General features: G+C 43.6%; 2 protein-coding genes across 2 annotated transcripts; one reads left to right on the forward strand and one right to left on the reverse strand.

Moving 5' to 3' along the window:
- Positions 1-362: 362 nt before the first annotated feature.
- eif4eb (eukaryotic translation initiation factor 4eb) lies at positions 363-6,650 on the reverse strand. The gene is made up of 7 exons (XM_030116612.1): positions 6,480-6,650; positions 5,380-5,483; positions 2,633-2,728; positions 2,462-2,525; positions 1,719-1,832; positions 1,205-1,344; positions 363-1,115 (listed from the first exon to the last, which is right to left on the reverse strand). Exons 1-7 carry the CDS (start codon positions 6,642-6,644, stop codon positions 1,001-1,003), a joined length of 798 nt encoding a protein of 265 aa, XP_029972472.1. The 5' UTR covers positions 6,645-6,650; the 3' UTR covers positions 363-1,000.
- Positions 6,611-19,625, forward strand: metap1 (methionyl aminopeptidase 1). The gene is made up of 11 exons (XM_030116610.1): positions 6,611-6,759; positions 8,268-8,319; positions 8,451-8,560; positions 9,419-9,479; positions 13,818-13,909; positions 13,991-14,074; positions 14,860-14,998; positions 15,668-15,799; positions 17,362-17,505; positions 17,592-17,657; positions 18,198-19,625. The coding sequence occupies exons 1-11, from the start codon at positions 6,643-6,645 to the stop codon at positions 18,362-18,364; spliced, it is 1,164 nt and encodes a 387-aa protein (XP_029972470.1). The 5' UTR covers positions 6,611-6,642; the 3' UTR covers positions 18,365-19,625.
- Positions 19,626-19,770: the final 145 nt, after the last annotated feature.

Here is a 19,770-nt window from a genome sequence, read left to right on the forward strand (position 1 = left end):
ATCTTAAGTGGGCTAAAAGTGTCATAATTACTTTGAAATTCAAACTTGAAAGGCTTTTTTATCGTGGTGCACAATATATGCGATTTAAAAATATCTTAATTTCAATAATTCCTACTGAAAATTGGTATCATGAGGCCAACACTGATACCTTCAGGTGCAAAAAAACCCCCATAAAAACCTCATTTCATTTTTTTGCATGTTTACATAATTATGAACACAAACAACTAGTCAGATCCAAATGATGAATCCAGGAACCCAAATCTTTTGTGGAGTATTATCTATTATAACAATGCACCAGAACGGCTAATTATTACTCAAAGCAGAGCACAAAAGACGACCCAAATACAAATAAAGGACAACTGAACAGTTAATAACTGCAAAACCAATGTTTAATTATATCAACACTCAAATTAAAATGGGTCATCATGACATACTTTAAAAAGGTTGATTACGTGCAACAGTTCAAAGCAAAAAAAAAAAAAAAAAAAGGAGCATAAAACAAAAGTCTAACAAACTAATAATATGCAGGCAAATTAATATAATAAATTAAAATGTTTTAATGTCATTAAAGAATACAGCAAACCAACCATGCTGTAAAAAAAAAAGGGGGGTGGGGAGAGAATACGCATTGTTTTTGCATCTCAAGATTCCCTGCCATTCAAAAAAAAAAAAAGAAAAAAAAAAGAAAGAAATTAAAAATTAAATCAGCACAATTATTTTCAATAGAGTATGATGCACTCAAAATATACTTCACTATTAATCCCTCTCATTGTTAGTGTTTTGGAAGATTTGTGTGCAGCTGTTTTCCTTGGGTGTGTTTGTCTTTCCTGTGGTGTGAGTGTCCCGGGCAGGCTATGGAAACATTTGGCATCTTGATATATATATTTTTCTTTTCTGTCTCCTTCCAGATTGCATTCCGCAGAGTCTTTGCAGCAAAGTAAACATATGCACAAACAACAAATAAGACAAGAATATGAAAAGAGGCACATGGGGGCGATGCTCAAACGACAAATTTGTTCTTGGTGGTTGAGCCGCTTTTGGTGGCCGTGTCCGCGTGGGACTGGTAGCCGATAGTCATTTTCATGGGGAGCCCCAAACGCTCTTTGTAAACTCTCCTGTCGACAGGGAAAAGCAGAGTGTTAGGAAGGAGGGCAGAGTGGAAACACTGAAGGTTTTGGAGTGAAAAGCGGGGAGGAGGGCTCACCCTATGTGCGTGACAGCTTCCCGATTCTCATAGTCTGATGTCCAGACGGCTATTTTATCTCCTTTAGTGCGGATGTTGACCACGGCGCCGCACACCTGGTCGCTGTAGTCGTCGAAGGCCTCTCCGACTAAGCACAGGAGCTGGAGAGAGGATGAAGAGGATGAGGAGGAGAAGCTGCGGTGGCCTGATGAGCCCCATATTGAAATCCTCTCAGAACAGACAAAGGTGTGATGTTTATGCTATCGAGTTACTTTTAAACCTCATTTCCACTTGCTCTCAGACTTTGTTGTTTACAGCACAGCGCCGCGACGGCTCCTCTCAGGTTTCAGAGCTATCAGTCAACAGAATCACTCATTTCCCAAAGCAATACGTATAACGATAAGCGCGCCGGTGCTAATCATGGCTGCCGGTGGCTAATAAGAGGAACTACTTTGTGATGAAGATAAGAAGCTAAAAGATGTGATAAAGAGAGCCACTGGTTTGGAGGAGAGGACACGGAGTGGAGCGAACATACAGTTTCCAGCCAGAAGCGGTCCAAGTCTAATCTCCTCTGCTGCTTGTTGAGTGTGATCAGCCAGCGCCCGCCACGCTTGTTCCGCTCGTCCTCCCACATGGGTTCAATGCCATCCTGCAGCGGTGGTTTACATGGTCAATAAACATCCCCAAACACGCGCTTGTACGGGGGCTTTCACATTTCAACAGTTTGAAATAAAACAAACAGGAAAAAAAAAAACTTTTTCACTCCTCCACATTCTCAAGTGATTCACTCAGGGTATCCTCACATATTCAAAATCCGCATCCCGTGATGTTTCATGATCTTTTAAAGCGTGTTAAAATGAAAAATACAGTATTAAGGTTGCAGAAAACAAACTTGCATGTCTCGTCCCGAGAACTAACTCGGCTCTTGTTCTGCCTGAGGGATGTTTTTCTACATTATGCTGTCAGAAACATCTCCAAACTTCATGGCTGTTATGTTGAAACCTTTTAAATGCTCAGGCTTGTGAGCCTCTCAAGAGGCTGACCCGCAATCTACTGACAAGCACTTAGAAACTGGTGGATCAAATGGCTTAACGTAGAATAGATAGAATATGTTTCGTGTGAAATCCTCTGCAGATGTTCACAGTGAGCTCTAAAAAACACACACACTATAGAAATACTGACCAAACAAGCTGAACGCGACATTATTCTACTTAAATATGTGTTTGATCCCCTCGATGCCCCCATTGCGTCCTCAAAAGGTGAATAAATCAAAGGTACCTTAAACAGGGAGTAATCACAGCCAGACATGAGGTTGCTTGACAGCTGGATGTGGTTGTAGAGGCTGAAACAACAAAAAGATTGAGGGATGATTTCAACGGGGTATAGCCACGACATCTCTGCACTTTGATCGAGGAGCGCGCACAGGAGATGAGATTAAAAGCTCCTTACGCCCAGAAATCTTCGACTGTGTCAAATTTGGAGATGAGTCGCAGGTTGGCCTGCCATGTTTTGCTCTTGTCATTCTTGAAGAACCACAGGGACCATCTGTTAGAAGAGGAGAAAGAGAATCCGCATCAATGCGACGAGCCCCCTAATTATGCGCGCGAGGCAAATGAGGCCATTGTGCTTTAGAGCAAACTCGCGTCGTATGGATGCACCTGGATGGCGTCGGTGCGAACCGCTCTCTAAATCACGCCGTCACTCTCTCGGCCCAATTAATTGTGACGTTGTGCTGAGCCGCGTGCGCGACGCTCAGCAGTCCCCTCATAACTCAGCAACGCACTCAAAGTCTTGAAGCTGGAGTACATTAAAGGGAAATGTGACTGCTGGAAGTATTATGCAGCAATTAAAGCAGCTCCTCTCTCAGAGGGTGAGTTTAAATGAGAGCACCGTCTACAGAAAACGCTAAAAAATTAAAAAAGAAAGAGAGAGAGAGAAACGTGAAATGATATAAATTCAGACCTCTTTGGCACATTGCAAATGCATAGCAAATATAACTATTTATAGCTGAAAACACCTGATTTAAATGAACAGACCATCCAAAAGTCTCATAATAAGGCATTCATTTAAATGAGGTGTGTAGGAGCACCGACGACACACTTCCTTCAAATGTTTCAGCACTAAATCTAAACTTTTTGCACTGAGGGTCTGGCATCTCTTTCAGCTTTCTGTAGCGTTTGGCTTTTCTAGTTGACCCACGCGGACATAAATATCCTTGTGGAATTTAAATATGCATCAAATATTCATCCGCGGCTTCTTTGTATTCGGTGCAGGAGGGAGCCGGAGCCGAGTGAAAGAGAGACGGTGAACCTCTCCGGACAGGTCACCGCAGCATCGCAGGCAATCACAGCCTGTCTGAGGGAAAAATGAAAAGACTCCGGCACAGCAGACTACAAGAAGTCCACCGTAACTCAAGACCGCAGTGGCAGCAAGAGCAAAGAACAAAGCACAAAGAAGTTGCTCCAAAATGATAAATTCTATTCTGATCATTTGGAAATGTTCATCTTGATTTGTTGTTGCTCTTTGTGGCAGCAAGATACCCCCATAATATTTTCCTTTATTTTAAATCTGTCTACTGTACAACATGTACACCAGTGAAAACTCTGCCCTCAGGGTTGTCCTCTGTCTGAATCACACACAGCCCTCACAGTTTTCCTTCTGTGTTACAAAAATTGTCTCAGTGAGGGAAAATATTTATTGTATTTAACTGTATCGAATCACAGCACCTCCATTATAGTATATGTAATACATGAGCACAGTCGTGTCTAGTCCTTATTCTGAGAAGCTGCCTCATACGTTTCAAGTGTCTTCATGCTCCAATTGTTGATTTACTTAAGTTAAAAAAAAAGCACTCTTCTCAAGAATCTAAAAGACACACAGTTTTGGGTTTCCCAGATGTTGTGACATCTGTGACAGTTGAGCATATGGCTGAGCTTCCAGCTCGTTTGTTAACACAGCGCTCATTGTTCTTCGCTGAATGGCCGATTCACGGCTCGCTTCCACTTCTCTGTGAGCTGCTACGCATACTTCGAGATCAAACATAGAAGAGTGTCACCCAGAGCACCAGTCTGATCTTTGATGTCTTTTTTTTATCCCATTTTGACATGTATGCAACAACACAAATGCATCATTTGAGCTTATTTTGTGTCGTCTGTATCATAGATGGTCTCAGACAAACAGGAACTGTACATGATGTTCAGTGGTGGGAGAAATGCCACTACTTTTGGCAGCAATACATTCGTGAATAACTACAGTTATAAAATAAACTATTTCAGTGCTGCTGCCTCTTTCTCCACTTTTCCACATTAACCAACCACAATTCAGAATTCCGATCAATCACACGTGAGTTGTTAAGACATTACAGAAAGGATTACATTCATCTTTTATGGGAAAAAGTTTAAAAAGGAAATACAAAAACAAAACAAGAAAAACTGCTTAAAAAAGACATAAAATGGTTACACCGTTCTTCCTTCCTGTGGCCATAAAACTATAACGCCTCCCTGTAGAGTGTTAGCTGTGTTTCAGTTTCTTCATTTCTGTGTTTTTATTAGTCAACGTTAAACCTTGTACATATTTGAATTTACTTATTTAATGGGTTTCTTGTCCAATTTGATATTTTTTTTCCCATTTATTCTTTGTGGAGCAATGCTTAAAGGAATTTTCTTCTGGGAATATTATATTATTTTTTTATTCTATTCTTGCATACCAAATTGCAAGAAAAATTCCGGAAAAGAAGGATGAGACTGTTAAAATCAGGTACAGAAAGAGCCGACAATATAATGAAATGTTTACCATTCTAAATTGTGAATGAAACTTCATAAATGCACCATAAGAGCAATTTTTTTTTTTCAAAACTAATGGACATATGAAACTTTGCCTCATCTTAAAGGTTAAAGAATTACAAAAATGACTCTGTTAATCACAAGGGTTGCTGATCCCTGCCCCAGAGGTTACATGAGTTCCCAAATAGAGAATGTGCAGATTTTTCAGGCTCAATAAAGAGGAGGTGTTGGGTTTAAAAAAAAAAAAAAGGTTGGGGATCACTAGTCTGCTGAGGTGCACAGAGCTACCATTGATCCTCTGAGAGAGAGTGAGAGAGAGAGAGAGAGAGACCTTTGAACAGGCTGTATCTTTGGGACTGGCTGCTGTTTGTATTGTGATGCCCAAATGAAAGCAGCGGATGTGCAGAAGCTGACCTGTTCTGGAGGGGGTGCTTGATGTAGGCCTCTGGGTTCACTATCTCCTGTCCGCTCTCCCCAGCTCCATCCTCCTCAGGCTGGGGTGGACTGGGTTGATTTTCCTAGAAGGTGGGGGAAGGGGAACAGAGGAGAATAGGAGGGGGCAGTAAACAGTGAGAACATGGAGGATTTTTTGTGTCCTGCAGCTGCTACATCCAGCTCAGAGGTTTTCACCCACAACCAGGGTTGAGCCATGTGGCTGCTAACTTCAGTGGGGACGAAGATTAAAACTACACAAGAGAATGAGTGAATTTACAAAGTTATTGTTGTGTATTTTTAATCTCAAATCTGACATTATAAATCCCTTAAATAATCGCAAAATCCTCGTAAAAACGAACTGTTTGGCATAAAAGTCAAACATCTGTAAGGCATTTAAATGAAATGTGGAGGAGTCTATCAAGCTAACTTCAGTTAACAGTGCCTCTGTTTGTTTAGGGTTTCTGTGCCTTTATCCCAACGAAAACTTGTGAAACCCTATTTAATTCGGCTTGTGAAACACCTTAACTTACACGCCACAAAAGGTACATTTAAGTGAAAATCGCCGTGTAACCTCGCTGCTGAGACAGCTACATGTACGCTGTAGAGGTCAGCAGGGGCCAGTCTCCACCACTGACAGCTTCAATTCACCCTCAAACTACAGAGTGACCGATTTATTACGCAAAATCACACACGCCGAACTTTAGGTAAGTCATTATAAAACATAAAGGTCTTGGAAATAAGCTTCTCGACGACAGCGTCGCCACATAATCTTAGATTAACGCTAAACAGGCTGAATGTCTGAGTGCAGTTCTGCCCGGTGGCTCCCCTCGGCAAGCTGTAACGTCAGCCTTAAAGTTGGGACATCTCCGTATAAGCATTCCTCTTTTACGCCCGGGTCGTGGCACAGCAGACCTAACTAAAAACTCCCCGAAAGAGCGCACACACACCCGACAGCCGCTAACAATCTACCGGAGGCCGAGGCTGGACGTCAGCCGTCAACTTTAAACACGACATCGCCCCGTATTTAAAGCGAGAAGCGCCCCATATGTTTTGACATGTTATTTGCAGAAAGTGCTCACCGGTTCGGCGGTCGCCATCTTACAAATCTCTGTTAGGAAAGTTTCCGCTGATTGGCCGGAGCCGGGTCGACGTGACGGGGCCCCGCCGCGCACATGCGCCGTGCGCCGGCCGCTGGATGGCCGGCTGCTCGGCGGCGGCTCCACCCCTCCCGCAGACGAAGGCATGGCGAGCACCGAGGCTAGAAGGGAGTGTGAGACAGAGGGCTGCAGCAAGGACGCCAAACTCCAGTGTCCCACATGTATCAAGCTCGGTATCCAGGGCTCCTATTTCTGCTCACAGGTACCGCCGCCCCGCTCGGTTCGGACCGGTTCGCGGCCGTTTAGCCGCAGACCCGGGCCCTCATCACGAGGCTGCTAACTGGTTGCCATGCTAGGTGGACATGTGTGCGCGAGGAGCCGCCTCACAGCGACGAGCCGGGCGTTTATCAAAACTCAACTTTGCATGTTGTGTCGCGACATGTTTATTTAAAGTAAGGTGGAAATGGGCTGAATGTGGGCCTGTGTGTGCAGACTGCAGGCCGGGGGAAAGCGTTTAGCTTAGCCGACTTGCTAAAAAAAAAAAGATAACCCGGCTTTAAAAGTAGTGTTGCTGTCAGTGTGTGAATTAACATGTAGCTATCTGCTGCAGGAAAATCATGGGTTTCGAGGTATTTCGCTTAATGTCATCCTCTTTAACCCCCGCACTTGAACTTACTTTGTCAGCTCATGCAGAAATCTGCCCTAGAAGTACTTTGATCAGTCTTCTCAACAGTCCTTGATTTAGTCCAAACTGACAGTGCATGTATTTAACTCGACCTGTGAGTGTGTGCAGACTGCAGGAAGTTGCCAAAGTTCCCCTTGAAAAGGTGTCAGGTGCAGTTTTAGTCCTGGAAGCATGCATATTTAAACATGTGCAAGTTAACTCCTTGTATACAGTTTGCACAGGTGCATTCAGAGTTAATATTTGCTTGCTACGCTTGGGTTGCTCATTCTGTTGTAATGACAACTAGACCTCCTAAACTAGACTTGTCAGTTGAAATCGAAGGAGCCTTTTGAATGAGAAGTTCATGAGAAATTCTGCAAGAACTGCACCTTAGCTCACATGTTAACACAAGAATTTTCTTTACATGCTGTTTTACAATTAAATCGTGTTTCTAATAATTGTGTATTTGTGAGTTTAACATGAGTAACGGATTTAATTAAGTGAATTTTTTTATTTAAAATTTGAATTCCTCATGGCATCCATATGGTATTTCTCTCTCTATACCTTCACAATACTGTCAAGACACATTCTGACTGGTGTTTCTGAGCATCATAACTTGGGTGACCGTTTTACTTTACTTCTCTTATGAAACCAGCATTTCTGGCTCTAGTAGTGGTAGCTGTGGCTGCAGTTTTGGCTTTGCAACTTGACCATGTTGCTCCCCCCTTCTGCCGCTCGCTGTCCATGCAGTTACCAACACTTTAGCGACCGCTATGGTCTGATGAGTCTCCTAAAGTTCTGTCCGTAATATTCACCATTAACACATTTTTAAGGGATCTTGATTGATGCGTGTAACTGTAATCTAGTCAAAATAAGCCCTCTCTGGAGGGCCCATGTCAGATCTCCTCCCCATGGTCATAGAAGATTATATAATATCCCTAATGATGGTAAAACCGCTGTGTTGCTCTGGCACTGCAAAAAATCTGATCATATCACTCAAAAACTAAGCAGTGTCGGTTCATATTTAGATTACGAGTCGGTTGGATCGTTTTCAGCTTCAGTAGAAACAGAGTGAGAATTTCACTGCTGGCAATTTTCTTTTCCAGGAATGTTTCAAGGGAAGCTGGCAGTCTCACAAGTTGCTGCACAAAAAAGCCAGTAAGTATCGCCCGACGATGTCTGTGGCTTTATGTGCAGCTGTAGAAACTGTTTTCCATATTCATTTGAAGGCTGTGCAAGATATTTTTACAACCCTGTTGTTTATTTATTTATTTTCCCCTCCCGAATAGAGGAAGACAAGAACCAGAATGAATCTAAAAACTGTGTGGAGAGAGACATCAACACAGACCCATGGCCGGGCTACCGCTACACTGGGAAGCTACGTCCTCACTATCCTCTGGTAGGTTTGTCTTTTAAACTCATTTTTAAAGTAACGTCATGGTAAGGGGGAGGAATTTTACCTCCAGGTAGGGGAGTTTTAACACTCTTGGGATCCAAACGCAGGATGAAAGGAGGGATTGTACAGTAATCCAGTAACTGTTGTGCAGAAGACAAAGCTGTTTCCCAGTAATTGAAAGAATTGATCGATTAACTTGCACTCATGGAGCACTTTTCATGCAGCATAAAAAGCTGTGCGTGGTAAAGGCTCAGAGGATGCTGTTGTGGACACATGCAGTTCACTCCAAGTGAAAAATCCACAGTTTCGGTGTCTAATTTGGACGAATCCGGATGGTGTCCAATCGATGTGCACTGGGCATTTCTAGCTGAGACACGACTCCAAGGTCACCTCAGGACACACACGCCGGAGAGATTTAATCACTCGGTCGGTTTGGTAATGGCTCTTCGTATTGCCACCCTAATCCCATGAGGAGTACGTGAGGAAGAAGATGGATGGGCGGGTGAAAATTGAATTTAAATGGACTTTACTAATACAACACGTTCTGACTGCTTCAGCGGTCTGGACTCGCTTTACATGATCTGGCACTTTCATCCATTCACACGTACGTTTTTACGTTTTTACGTTCCTTCATGGGAACAGCAGTTCGTTAATTTCAGCACACTTTGTCATAACTACAGGTGGTGTTGTCATAACTACAGGTGGCGATTAGAAACTGGGCGAATACTGTGTGTGTGAAAATCCTTGTAATAGCATTAAAAGTCATATATTGTGATTTGCTGCAGGGTTTTTTTTCTTCTGTGCCGCTCTGATCAAGGTGAATTCAGTGGTGTGACCTGTCTGTCTCGGCCTTCTTTGCAGACTCCCATGAGGCTGGTCCCGGGTGACATCCAAAGACCCGACTATGCTGATCATCCCAGAGGTAACAGGTTATCCTCATTTCACGTCTTCCCCTAAAGCCACTGCCACCGTTTTTTTTATCTGCATCCAGTCCAGCGATATTATTGATTAAAAAACATTTCATTTTAACACATGCAAAAGGAGAATCACTCTTTATACTGTAAGTACTTCAAGTCTCAGTTTTTTTTTTTTCTTCCTTTTTGCTGATAGAGGTGTGATTTCATTTTGCCTGCTCAATAGAGCCGCATTCCGCTTTACCTCCTGAAATATCATTTTTGATTAATATTGGTTGGGTTCAGTTCAATTTGTTTTTAGATTTAATTCAATATGTGTTTGTTCAGCTGCAGTTATTCTGAATGAATCCATTCTTCCTAAAAATTTATAGAATTAACTTTGTGCCAATCTTTTATGCTGCTCTTCAGTTCATTATCTGTTGCAGATTAGTCCATTTAGTTTCTGTGGTTCCTCTAATCGTCCAACTTGTGGGACATTTGCCCCGAGCGAATGGCCATTCGAAGATATTTGTGGCTGGTTAAGAAGCACATAATGTGGTTCATTGTGTCTGCATGTGTGTTTTGTTTTTTTCCTCACTTTCTCTTCATCAGATAGGTTTTCTTTTTCACACAAAGCCAACATGTTTGGAGAGAAAAGCCAGATTTATTTTTTTCTTTTTTACATCAGGTCCGACAGCAGATGAATGTGAAAATCCTCGCTGTCTTTATGGGGAAAAATGCTTAAAACGCTGCAGTCATCAGTTAACCGGTACCATATGCCATCCAACAACACAACAATGGACTATTACAGGCTTGTGTTTTTTGGTACACAGGCTAATGAGCTGGTTTGGAGTTTTACAACATTTTTTTTTTTTCAAGTTTCTTGTAATTTGCTGGTTTTATAATCCAGTGTCACCCAAAGCAAAAGTTGTTCTCGGTTGCCACACAAATGACTCTTTCCCTCTCACATCCATAACGGGCGTCAGAAGTGTTCTGACTTGGATGTTTCTGCTTTAATATGCTGTTTGTCTGATGGTGTTGCAGAGCCGCTAAAGGTTTACCGAAAAACGTTTTATAAACTGAAACGTTGTGTAATTTCCCTGTGTTCTCAGTACTGATTTCGGCATCTACTCTGAACTAAACTCTGAAAGGTCGTTTTCGTGTAGGTGGCCAAATTCGTGAGCGTCACACGAGCAAAGAGCACATTGAAACTATCACAGCTGCAGCGGGCGAGCAGCCCATGAGGCGGATTCACCAGGAGGCTCAACCTGTCACAGTACAGTCCGGCGGTCGGGACAATGCACTCATCCATGCGTGTGTTTTCTATCACGTTTGCATGAATACACAGATGAGTCGATTAGCGTGTCGTCAGCCCGAGAGCGCCGCGCCGACAGGACAGTACGGTCGGCCCCGTGGGCCTCGCCGAGCTCAGATTAACACCCGGGCTCCTTCGTGTTGCAGGGTGAATAAATGTCTGCTTGACTTCGCAGCTGTGTTTTCGTTTCACAGCCGGCGATTTGCAGCTCGTGTGTTTCAATCAGTGTGGTTTGTCCAAGAAGCTGGAAGTTGTTTACAGATGCGAGACCACGTGTTTTCCGTGCGTGGTGTATTAAGGTGTCAACTTTAAAAGGTTTTTCTGTCGAAGCATTAATTAAGCCCTTTCAAAAACAGTTTATTGAAAACTGGTATGAATGACTGAAAATTAAACTTCACAGGCAGGCATGTGGTGGGATAATAGCTCTACTGTAATAAGGTAATAAACAAAACTTTTCTGAAACCAAAATGCAAAAACGATGCGTTTTCACTTGAAAAAATGTTGTGTAGATAAGGCCTGAATTTTTCAGGAACTTATTCAACCTGATTACTCTGAAAAGCAAAGCGCGAACCTCCTTTGTAGCGTCAGGTGCAAGGTGCCTTGTACTTTAGCAGCATTTGATATCCAGTGAGGTTGTTGAGAAATGTGTTGAAAAGACTTTAAGTGGCTCTTAATGCTCAGATTTTAGATTTCTTAAGAAATAAAGAACCTTTGCAAAGTCTGCCAACCTTGCACCTTCATCTTTCATTTTACTTAACTGTCTCAGTATGATCTGTGCTTTTAAAGAATGGTTTTATTTAGGAAAAAGGTAAAAATGAAGATAAATATCAAACAATTTACATATAGAATAGTTGCTGTTGAAGACCCACCCCTGTCAGATAAATCCTCTGCAAAAATCATATCCTGATCGCATCTATTCACTGCTCATACAGTATGTTGCTTTAAAGGTAAGGACTCACAGAATATGATTTTTTTTCCCCCTAGAGTGTTTATTTTAAAGCACTGGTTGAACAGCACTGTAATATCTCTGGTTGATCTGTGCCCGCTGTTGGTGCTGGAATTATTGAAGTGAAAAGTAAACCCGCTGACAGGTCTGCAGTCGCGCTGCGTTTCTTTATCGCCCGTCTACTTCTTTTTTTATGTAAACAATCACACATTGTGATCATTCTAACCTGCCTTAATATACATGTATTTTCTCTGGGCAAGTCATTCACTGTGCAACCATGGCAACCTCCACATCCCTGTCATCAGGCTGCATAGATCCTTATTCAGGTAGTCATGGTTACAGTCTCTTTTCACTCTCCTGTGATGCATAGTCGGTGAGTGAAGCATAATTGTAGCAGGCTGATGTTTCCCAACACATCCTAATCTCCATGCTCACCTGGAGCTGTTCTCTTTCTCAACCGCGGATGCCACCGTGACGTTTGCAACTCATAGAAAAGCACAAAAAAAATTGCATGGAGATTTTATTTTTGCACGTTTTTGCGTCCCTCGAGAGCGAGTGCATCAAAGCATCAGTAAGTCGAATTGACTGTTGCACTCCGCACTGTAGGCTCCGGGGGGTTAAAGAAGGGCTTTATTGAACTTGTACACAAATCGGTCTCATGTCTATGTTGCTAAGCAACAGTGCGTGTTCATCCAGCATTCATCTTGCGGAGTTAATAAATTATACATCATTGAATTGTTGATGACGCCCGTGTTTTGACCAACAAGTGTCTGTGTGCACTTTCCAGAGTAATAATAAGAACGCCGGGATCTGGTTGAGTCCACAGCGGTCGGCTTCGATTGATAAGGCGGCTTCCTGCGCTCAGCCCCACGCTCTCTGCCGTTCTCTAATAGCGCCCGCCCCTGTCTGTTCTCCCGAGTCCACAGTGTGAGCGTCATTAGAGCTTGCCTCAGCTCAGGTGCTGCAGCTTGTAGTGTCGTCTCTGCAGGAGCAGCTAGTTACCCGCAGCAGCAGCAGCAGCTTTGATATATTTGTTAGATTCTCAGGATTCGAGCAGGAAAACACTGCATTAAACTCCTCTATGAAAACACTTTGTGCTCAATCTGTTGGCACTCTGCGCTTTCAGGTCTGGTTTGCAAACTAAAAATGTTTAAATTTGGTTGGCGACAAGAGTGAAGAGTTAGAACATCATAATTTGATGATTCCAGTTCCTCCATACAATCAGGTCTGAGCATTTTGGGAGGAAACCCAAAGAGAAGATAACATGCAAGCTTAAATTATAAAATACTTTTTCACTGCCACAGCATTGCCAAAAGTACTTTATATTCTTATTTACATTCACACATCTACACACTGACGCACACTCAGTCCACCCATCGGGAGCAATTTGGGTTTCGGTGTCACACTCGCTTGGATTAAACCTGCAATTTGAGGACCGAACGATGCTCTACCAACTGAGCCAAAGAATGTTAACAACTTTTGAACCTATTAAAGAAATTACTGTTTGAAGTTCAAGTTTCCATGCCAACCAGGATCGTCCTCAAGCCCACAGCACAAGTAGGGACCAGGATAAGTGTTACTGTGCTCCTCACGTAACTCCTTGACATCTACAGTCCTTTAAATTTCCCTCTGATGAGACGAGAAAAATAATGTTGGCGTCACAAACAAAAAGAAATCGGCAGCTTTCTCAGTAGACTAGGCACCAGTAGTAGACTTTAGCCCTGCTTCATGTCTGAAAGACGTTTTTTTTGAGTGACTGAATGAGCTGTTTGCAGTTAAATTAACTGTGTACTGTTTGACCTGTTGAAGCTGCCAGGAGTCAGACACCACAGAAGGTAAAAGTTAACACAAAGGATGAATTCAGATGCCGTCTTACAGCGTATTCATTAGAACCAGCTAAAAGTTGAAATGTTAAGATTTGAACCGCCACCTGTGATGGAAGCTCATATTGAATCTGGAGGATGTAAATCCACCTGCGAGCATGTAAAAACCGATAGACTGACAGCAGCTGCTTCTGAAAGGGATGTAGCGGAGCGAGCTCATCAGCTTCGCTGGGTATTGACATGTGAGTGACGTTCGGTGTCTGTCCTTGTTTGCCTCCCGCAGGAATGTCTGAGTCGGAGCAGTTCTTGAAGGGGACGTCACAAATCAAGATCCTTCCCCCCGAGGACATCGAAGGCATGAGAATCGTGTGCAAGGTAGCGCCAGCTGCGGCTCCCCCGCCGTTAGTTTTGCTTTCTATTGCAGGTCGGTTTTTTGACACGTGTGTTTTTCTGCAGCTGGCGCGAGAAGTTCTGGACATCGCCGCTCTGTTGGTGAAGCCAGGTGTTACCACAGAGGAAATCGATCATGCAGTTCACCTGGTGTGTATACAGATGACACATAATGCATGAAAAAAATGATATTTTGCTGCAGTTAAAATGTGGGAAATCTCAGCGCAGAAAAACAGCACGTGCTGCAGTTCTTTTGGGAAACACTCCCACAGTGCAAAGCACAATCCACATGCTGTGTAGGGGGAAAAAAAAGCCATTAGAATCCAAAACAAATCCATAAACAACAAGCAAGACAAATCCTCAGTATGCATTTACAATTAATAACATGTCCCCGACTTATCAGTGTCTACACAAACCAGCAATCCCTTAAATATCCACTGAGCTTATGAGAATATTTATTACGCAGCAGCCTGAAATGCCTCAGCAAGAGGCCAGGAGGCTCTGCTGCTGCTGCTGCTGCATGCACGTCCGCGGTATTAGGATCTAAACAGGAGTGCACGGCAGAATAAGCTGCTTGGTATGGGCAAAGAGGATTTTGGAAAGTTTTTCTTGTTGCAGTCCTGTTCTCAGCTCTGCTACTCATTCCATAAATGTATATTCATAACAATTTGGACACCATTCAAAGAGAAGCGCTGTGGCACCACAGAAATAATGAACAGACAATCATCTACTTTCAGTGTTTTTGATAAATGAGTTCACACTGAAGAGATTAGAAACTTTAGGCTTGTGCTGACTTTTGACTTTCTATTCAACTTTGAATCACGCTGCTGAAGGTGTGGAATTACTTTTCACAAGAGGCGGAGTTTAACATTGTTCCTGTCAGCGTGTCTGGAAAGAAGAATTTTCACTCTTAACTGTGATCTTTGTTATTTCAGGCCTGCACAGCCAGAAACTGCTACCCCTCCCCTCTCAACTACTATAACTTCCCCAAGTCCTGCTGTACGTCCGTCAATGAAGTGATCTGCCACGGGATCCCCGACAGAAGACCCCTGCAAGAAGGAGACATCCTCAACGGTGCGCTCATCACACGACACACCCTCTCATCTCCCTGACGGCTCTATGGATGAAACTGGAAACTGCATTTTGAAAGCTTCCAGCCTTTTTATTTTATTTTTTTTCCCTGTCCAGTCATATTCTCAGTGTCCGACCAGCTCCTCGGAATAGTTACACTAAGTTTGGAAGATGGGGGAATGTTTTATTAATGAGAGTAGGGGGAAAGAACAAGTTCTCTTCCATGACAAATGGTTGTCCCAGCATCCTGAAAGAGTGTCAGCAGGAGTTTGGCCAATTTTAGCCTCTTTATGAATATTTCTGCGAAGGCGATGTCTTCCATCCGCCACTCCCCTCAGAGCGTCTGATGGAGCACTTGCCAGCAAGTCATCTCTCGCTGCGTGGCCCGACAAGACAAATAGTTTCATTAACCTTTACCAGTGGGGCTTTTGCTAGTCACATCGTCTGCTCTCTGTATTCTGGATTATAAGGGAAGAAAAATCCCCTGTTAGCTCATTAGTAGGTAATTTTCTCCAGATTTTTTTTTCCTTCTCTATTGAACATTATATTTGACCTTGTGAATGTTTTCTGGGAACCCGCTACGGGCAGGTTGTTCACCGCCGGTGTTAAACACAGCAGAATGTAGGTTGAACACAATGATTCTGACACACTCTTCTTCCCACGCTCACACAGTGGACATCACCGTCTACCACAACGGTTTCCATGGCGACCTCAACGAAACCTTTTTCGTCGGCGACGTGGAAGAAGGGGCAAAGAAGCTGGTTCAGACTACATACGAATGCCTTATGCAAGCCATCGACTCCGGTAGGCAGCAGCGGCTCGACAGACAGACGTGGGTGCTTTGTCCGCCGGCTCCGTGCGCGGCTCGTCCTTTTACTTACCTCCGCTAAATCACCGTCATCGGTGTGTGTGTGACGTCTGAGACGTGAGTAATGTATACACAAAAGCTGAAGTACTGAGGAGCGGACGTTAATTTGAAAGTGACGGAGCCCGAACGTCACACAACAAAAGATTATTACACAGAAAGTGATGCATATTCAGCCACCAGTGAGTGTAAATCCTAGTTTGAACAAAGCACAGCCATTATGATTTTTAATGCTTTTGAGTCATTCAGCTCCGGTATCCGATGCAGCTTTGCTGCCTCAACACTTCAGGATGTTGCTGATAAGTGTGTAATAATAACCGACGGGGTCAGTGCAAAGGTTTTGCTTAGTAACACACTCCGATGACTGCCAAACAGCTGACGGTCACCAGAGGAGGTGTGTTATGAGCTTCTGGAGTCATGAGACTTGAATTGTGCGGTTCTCTTCAGAAATGTTCCGTTGGGCGGCATTGAGCGTCTTACAGTCACTGGCAAACCGAGTTATTGTGGGTCGAATCTCGAAACCCCTTCAACTCCCCAACTGCTCAGGTTGCTTTAAAAGTGGCACCTGGAGTGAAACCTGTAGCAAATCGAGCAGCTGGATCACATCACTGAACACAAACCCAGAAGGGAAAGACGAAACCGTTGTAACGGAATCTGATGCGTGTATTCCAGCACAGTCCAGCAAGATGACACAACGTGATTCCACACAAAACACGACTTCAACACCTGACTGAAGCAAAACATTGTGTGTGAAGCCAAGAGGCAGCGTTAAAACAGCATTTTTAGAAAGGGGATTTTGACTTGCTCTTGGTAAAATATTATATCATTGAATCATGATAAATAGTGGAACCAGTAATCATTATGAAAATATTGCTGTAAAATCTTAAAAATCATTAAAATTCTTTGCTGAAGCCCAGACAAACAAAATACATCGGGAAAAGTATGAGAGCTGTGTGCCCAAAGCCGAAAGGCTTCTTTGTTATTTACCTCTTAATTAGGGACCGAGCTTCTTCGGGCAAGGACCTTATTGTATTTCCGCTTTGTTTTAGTTTCCCACAGAACTGGTGAAGAAGACTTGTGTTGTTATGGATTTATAAACTGTAATCAGTATTTTAACACCTTGCCACCTTTGAAACTGATGCTGTTGCATAATTTGTCCACCAGAGAGCACTTAGACATTCAATTTAATTGGGATTAGGAAATCCTGAAACAATAAAGGTGTTTGTTTGTTGTTGATTTTTTTTTTAAATGTTGTATTGGGAAAATTCTTTGATTAGCAGAAAATTGAAAATTCATATTTTTTTTTTTTTGGATGACTGAAGAAAGCCAAATAGTTTGATTAGAAGGAAGCTGCCTGCAGTGTAAATGTCTGTTAAAACAGGATTGTTTCTTTGCTTGAAATGTTAAAAACAAGTCAAATGAGTCCCGTAATTTTATTTCCCCCCACCTAATCATTCAAACTGAGTTCACTTTTACAGACCCTGTCCTTCTCCCCCAACAGTGAAGCCGGGTATCCGCTACAGGGAGCTGGGGAACATCATCCAGAAGCACGCCCAGGCCAACGGCTTCTCGGTGGTGAGGAGCTACTGCGGCCACGGCATCCACAGACTGTTCCACACCGCTCCCAACGTGCCACACTACGCCAGTGAGTGACGGCGACGGAGTCCGGGTTTGTTTTTTTTAACGCGTCCCGACAGACGTGTGATTGTTCTGCTCTTCTCCGTTTCACAGAAAACAAAGCGGTCGGAGTCATGAAGCCGGGTCACGTGTTCACCATCGAGCCCATGATATGCGAAGGTGAGAATCCCCGTCGCGTCGGATAACGAACACGGCGACGATTCCTCTGAATCTGTAAGACGGAGCATTAATTAAAAACTAGTCCACAGGCAGTATAACAAGAACTGAGCATGATCCTCATATATTAATGTATTTTTTCCCTCCTAATCCTGGATGATTAGTGGTGTTTATTTGGCTTTTTTGGGGAATTTGCTTTCCCTGTCTTTAGTTTAACTGACCAAAGCAGGATTCACACGGATTTCTCAGAAGACAAACAAACAAATACCCGTCTCAAAGTTTGTTAGTCGGCCAAAGCTCGCTTGGAGCCAAAAAAAAAAAAAAAAAAAAACCCCGGTCACATTCACACTCCCAGCTTAGATTTTTGAGACGAGCCGAGGCTGTTTGGCAGCGATGATCGGGATTTACAGGATTAAATGGCACCGAGAGCCAGTCGTGCTTTAAACCAGGTCATTATAGATTTAAACAGCACTTCACACCACGCAGGTATCCGGTCAGGTGCGTTACCACGTCTGTGTTTAATTGATGGCGTTTTTCGCTCAGGCGGCTGGCAGGATGAGACGTGGCCCGACGGCTGGACGGCGGTGACCAGAGACGGGAAGCGCTCGGCCCAGTTCGAACACACTCTGCTGGTGACGGAGACCGGCTGCGAGATCCTCACCCGCCGCCTGGAGGACAACGGACAGGCTCATTTCCTGAGCCAAATGTAGGCTGGACCGGAACGCACCAAGGACTGGACTTACTCAGACACACACACACACGCACACACACCCAGCACACACTTACGTACACACTCACACGCGCGCGATTGAAATCATGAGGCACCGCTCTTAGAGTTCAGTGTCACTGCTGCTCTCGTGATCCTTGGATTAAATATTGGTTCCTCAAAATAAATGGAAGTACTTGAATGTGTCTTATATCAGATGTGGATTTGCTTTATTAGTGAAAACTGTATCCTCTGGAGGAAATATCAAAGTATTTATGAGATTTAGGTTCCGCTCAGTGGTCAGGCTGGACATCAGACCTGTGTTCTGGCTGGTATCACTCTGCGTTCATGGCAGATTCGACTGGCACGCCACGCTTTGCTTCCGTTCTCCCAGCCTCTCCTAACTTAATCGCACGTTTTATTCATTTACCGGAGGAAGACTGAGCCGAGTCAGCAATACCAAGAGTCACAGGAGGATTCCGGCGAAGCAGTGTCGACAAGACTCAGCAGTTAGCAACTCAAGATTTAGACAGAAAATCTGAGGTCGCATGTGAAGCTCAAGCAGCTCCCCTGGATATCTGCAGCACTCCTGCCACACAGCAGCACGCCGGTGCAGAAAGTGTAAAAACACTCGCATTAGCACGTTGTTTATGGTACGACACGCCAAAACAGCTAAAAGAAAAAAAAAAAAAAAAAAAAGCAACTCGGTGTGTACAAAATGTTTTCTGACTTGCAGTGTTAGTTTAGCTCATCTTGAACTAAAGACACACCCAGACTGTCCTGAGAGCTAATTGATCCTGAGCAGCAGTGTTTTTACAAGTTCCAGCATGTGACTTTCAGTGTTAGTTCACTAGACCCCCCCCCAAAGTGTTTATATTAGCAGTCCAGCTGAGTTCCTCTTATAGGAACGTGTTCTTAATCAGCTGCAGCTGTTTGACAGCGTTTCTGCGGATATCCAGGCGGAGGAATCACTACGTAGTTACTAATCGCTGCACTTCTCAGTCCCGCTTTGAGGGAAAACCTCTGCGTTGTCCCAGTCTCCAACAGCCCTGGTGTAGCAGAAATCAGCCTTAACATGTGAATTTGAGAATAGAAGCATCGCCGGACGTCTCAAAGCATGTGAACCGGTGTCCCTCCTCTTCCCCTAAAAACTAAGCAAGAGGGCGCAGCAGTGGTTATCTCTACTGCTCAGAGCAGTAATGTGATTTCAGTTTCTCTGCCATCTTTGTATTTCTTCTAACGGAGTAATAAATGACTCTTCTGTAGCTGCTTGTGGTTGACTTTGTCCTTGAGGAGACTGCGATTTGCGCGGACTTCATTTCTCTAGAAATGAAGCCATTTCATTGATTGCACCAGATACGCACAACTATTGCCAGCTTTATAGTTTAATTGGCTACAGCTTAACAGCTA

The sequence above is a fragment of the Salarias fasciatus genome, chromosome 19 (assembly GCF_902148845.1).
Source record: "Salarias fasciatus chromosome 19, fSalaFa1.1, whole genome shotgun sequence".
Taxonomy (NCBI): Eukaryota; Metazoa; Chordata; class Actinopteri; order Blenniiformes; family Blenniidae; genus Salarias; species Salarias fasciatus.

Coding starts and splice junctions, on each gene's coding strand:
- metap1 (XM_030116610.1), top strand. CDS start 6,643: ATGGCGAGCACCGAGGCTAGAAGGGAGTGTGAGACAGAGGGCTGCAGC. Junction 8,561..9,418: donor TACGTCCTCACTATCCTCTG/GTAGGTTTGTCT, acceptor CCTTCTTTGCAG/ACTCCCATGAGGCTGGTCCC. Junction 17,506..17,591: donor CAACGTGCCACACTACGCCA/GTGAGTGACGGC, acceptor TCCGTTTCACAG/AAAACAAAGCGGTCGGAGTC.
- eif4eb (XM_030116612.1), bottom strand. CDS start 6,644: ATGCCTTCGTCTGCGGGAGGGGTGGAGCCGCCGCCGAGCAGCCGGCCA. Junction 2,526..2,632: donor ACAGTCGAAGATTTCTGGGC/GTAAGGAGCTTT, acceptor TTGTTGTTTCAG/CCTCTACAACCACATCCAGC. Junction 1,345..1,718: donor ACCGCTTCTGGCTGGAAACT/GTATGTTCGCTC, acceptor TCCTCTCTCCAG/CTCCTGTGCTTAGTCGGAGA.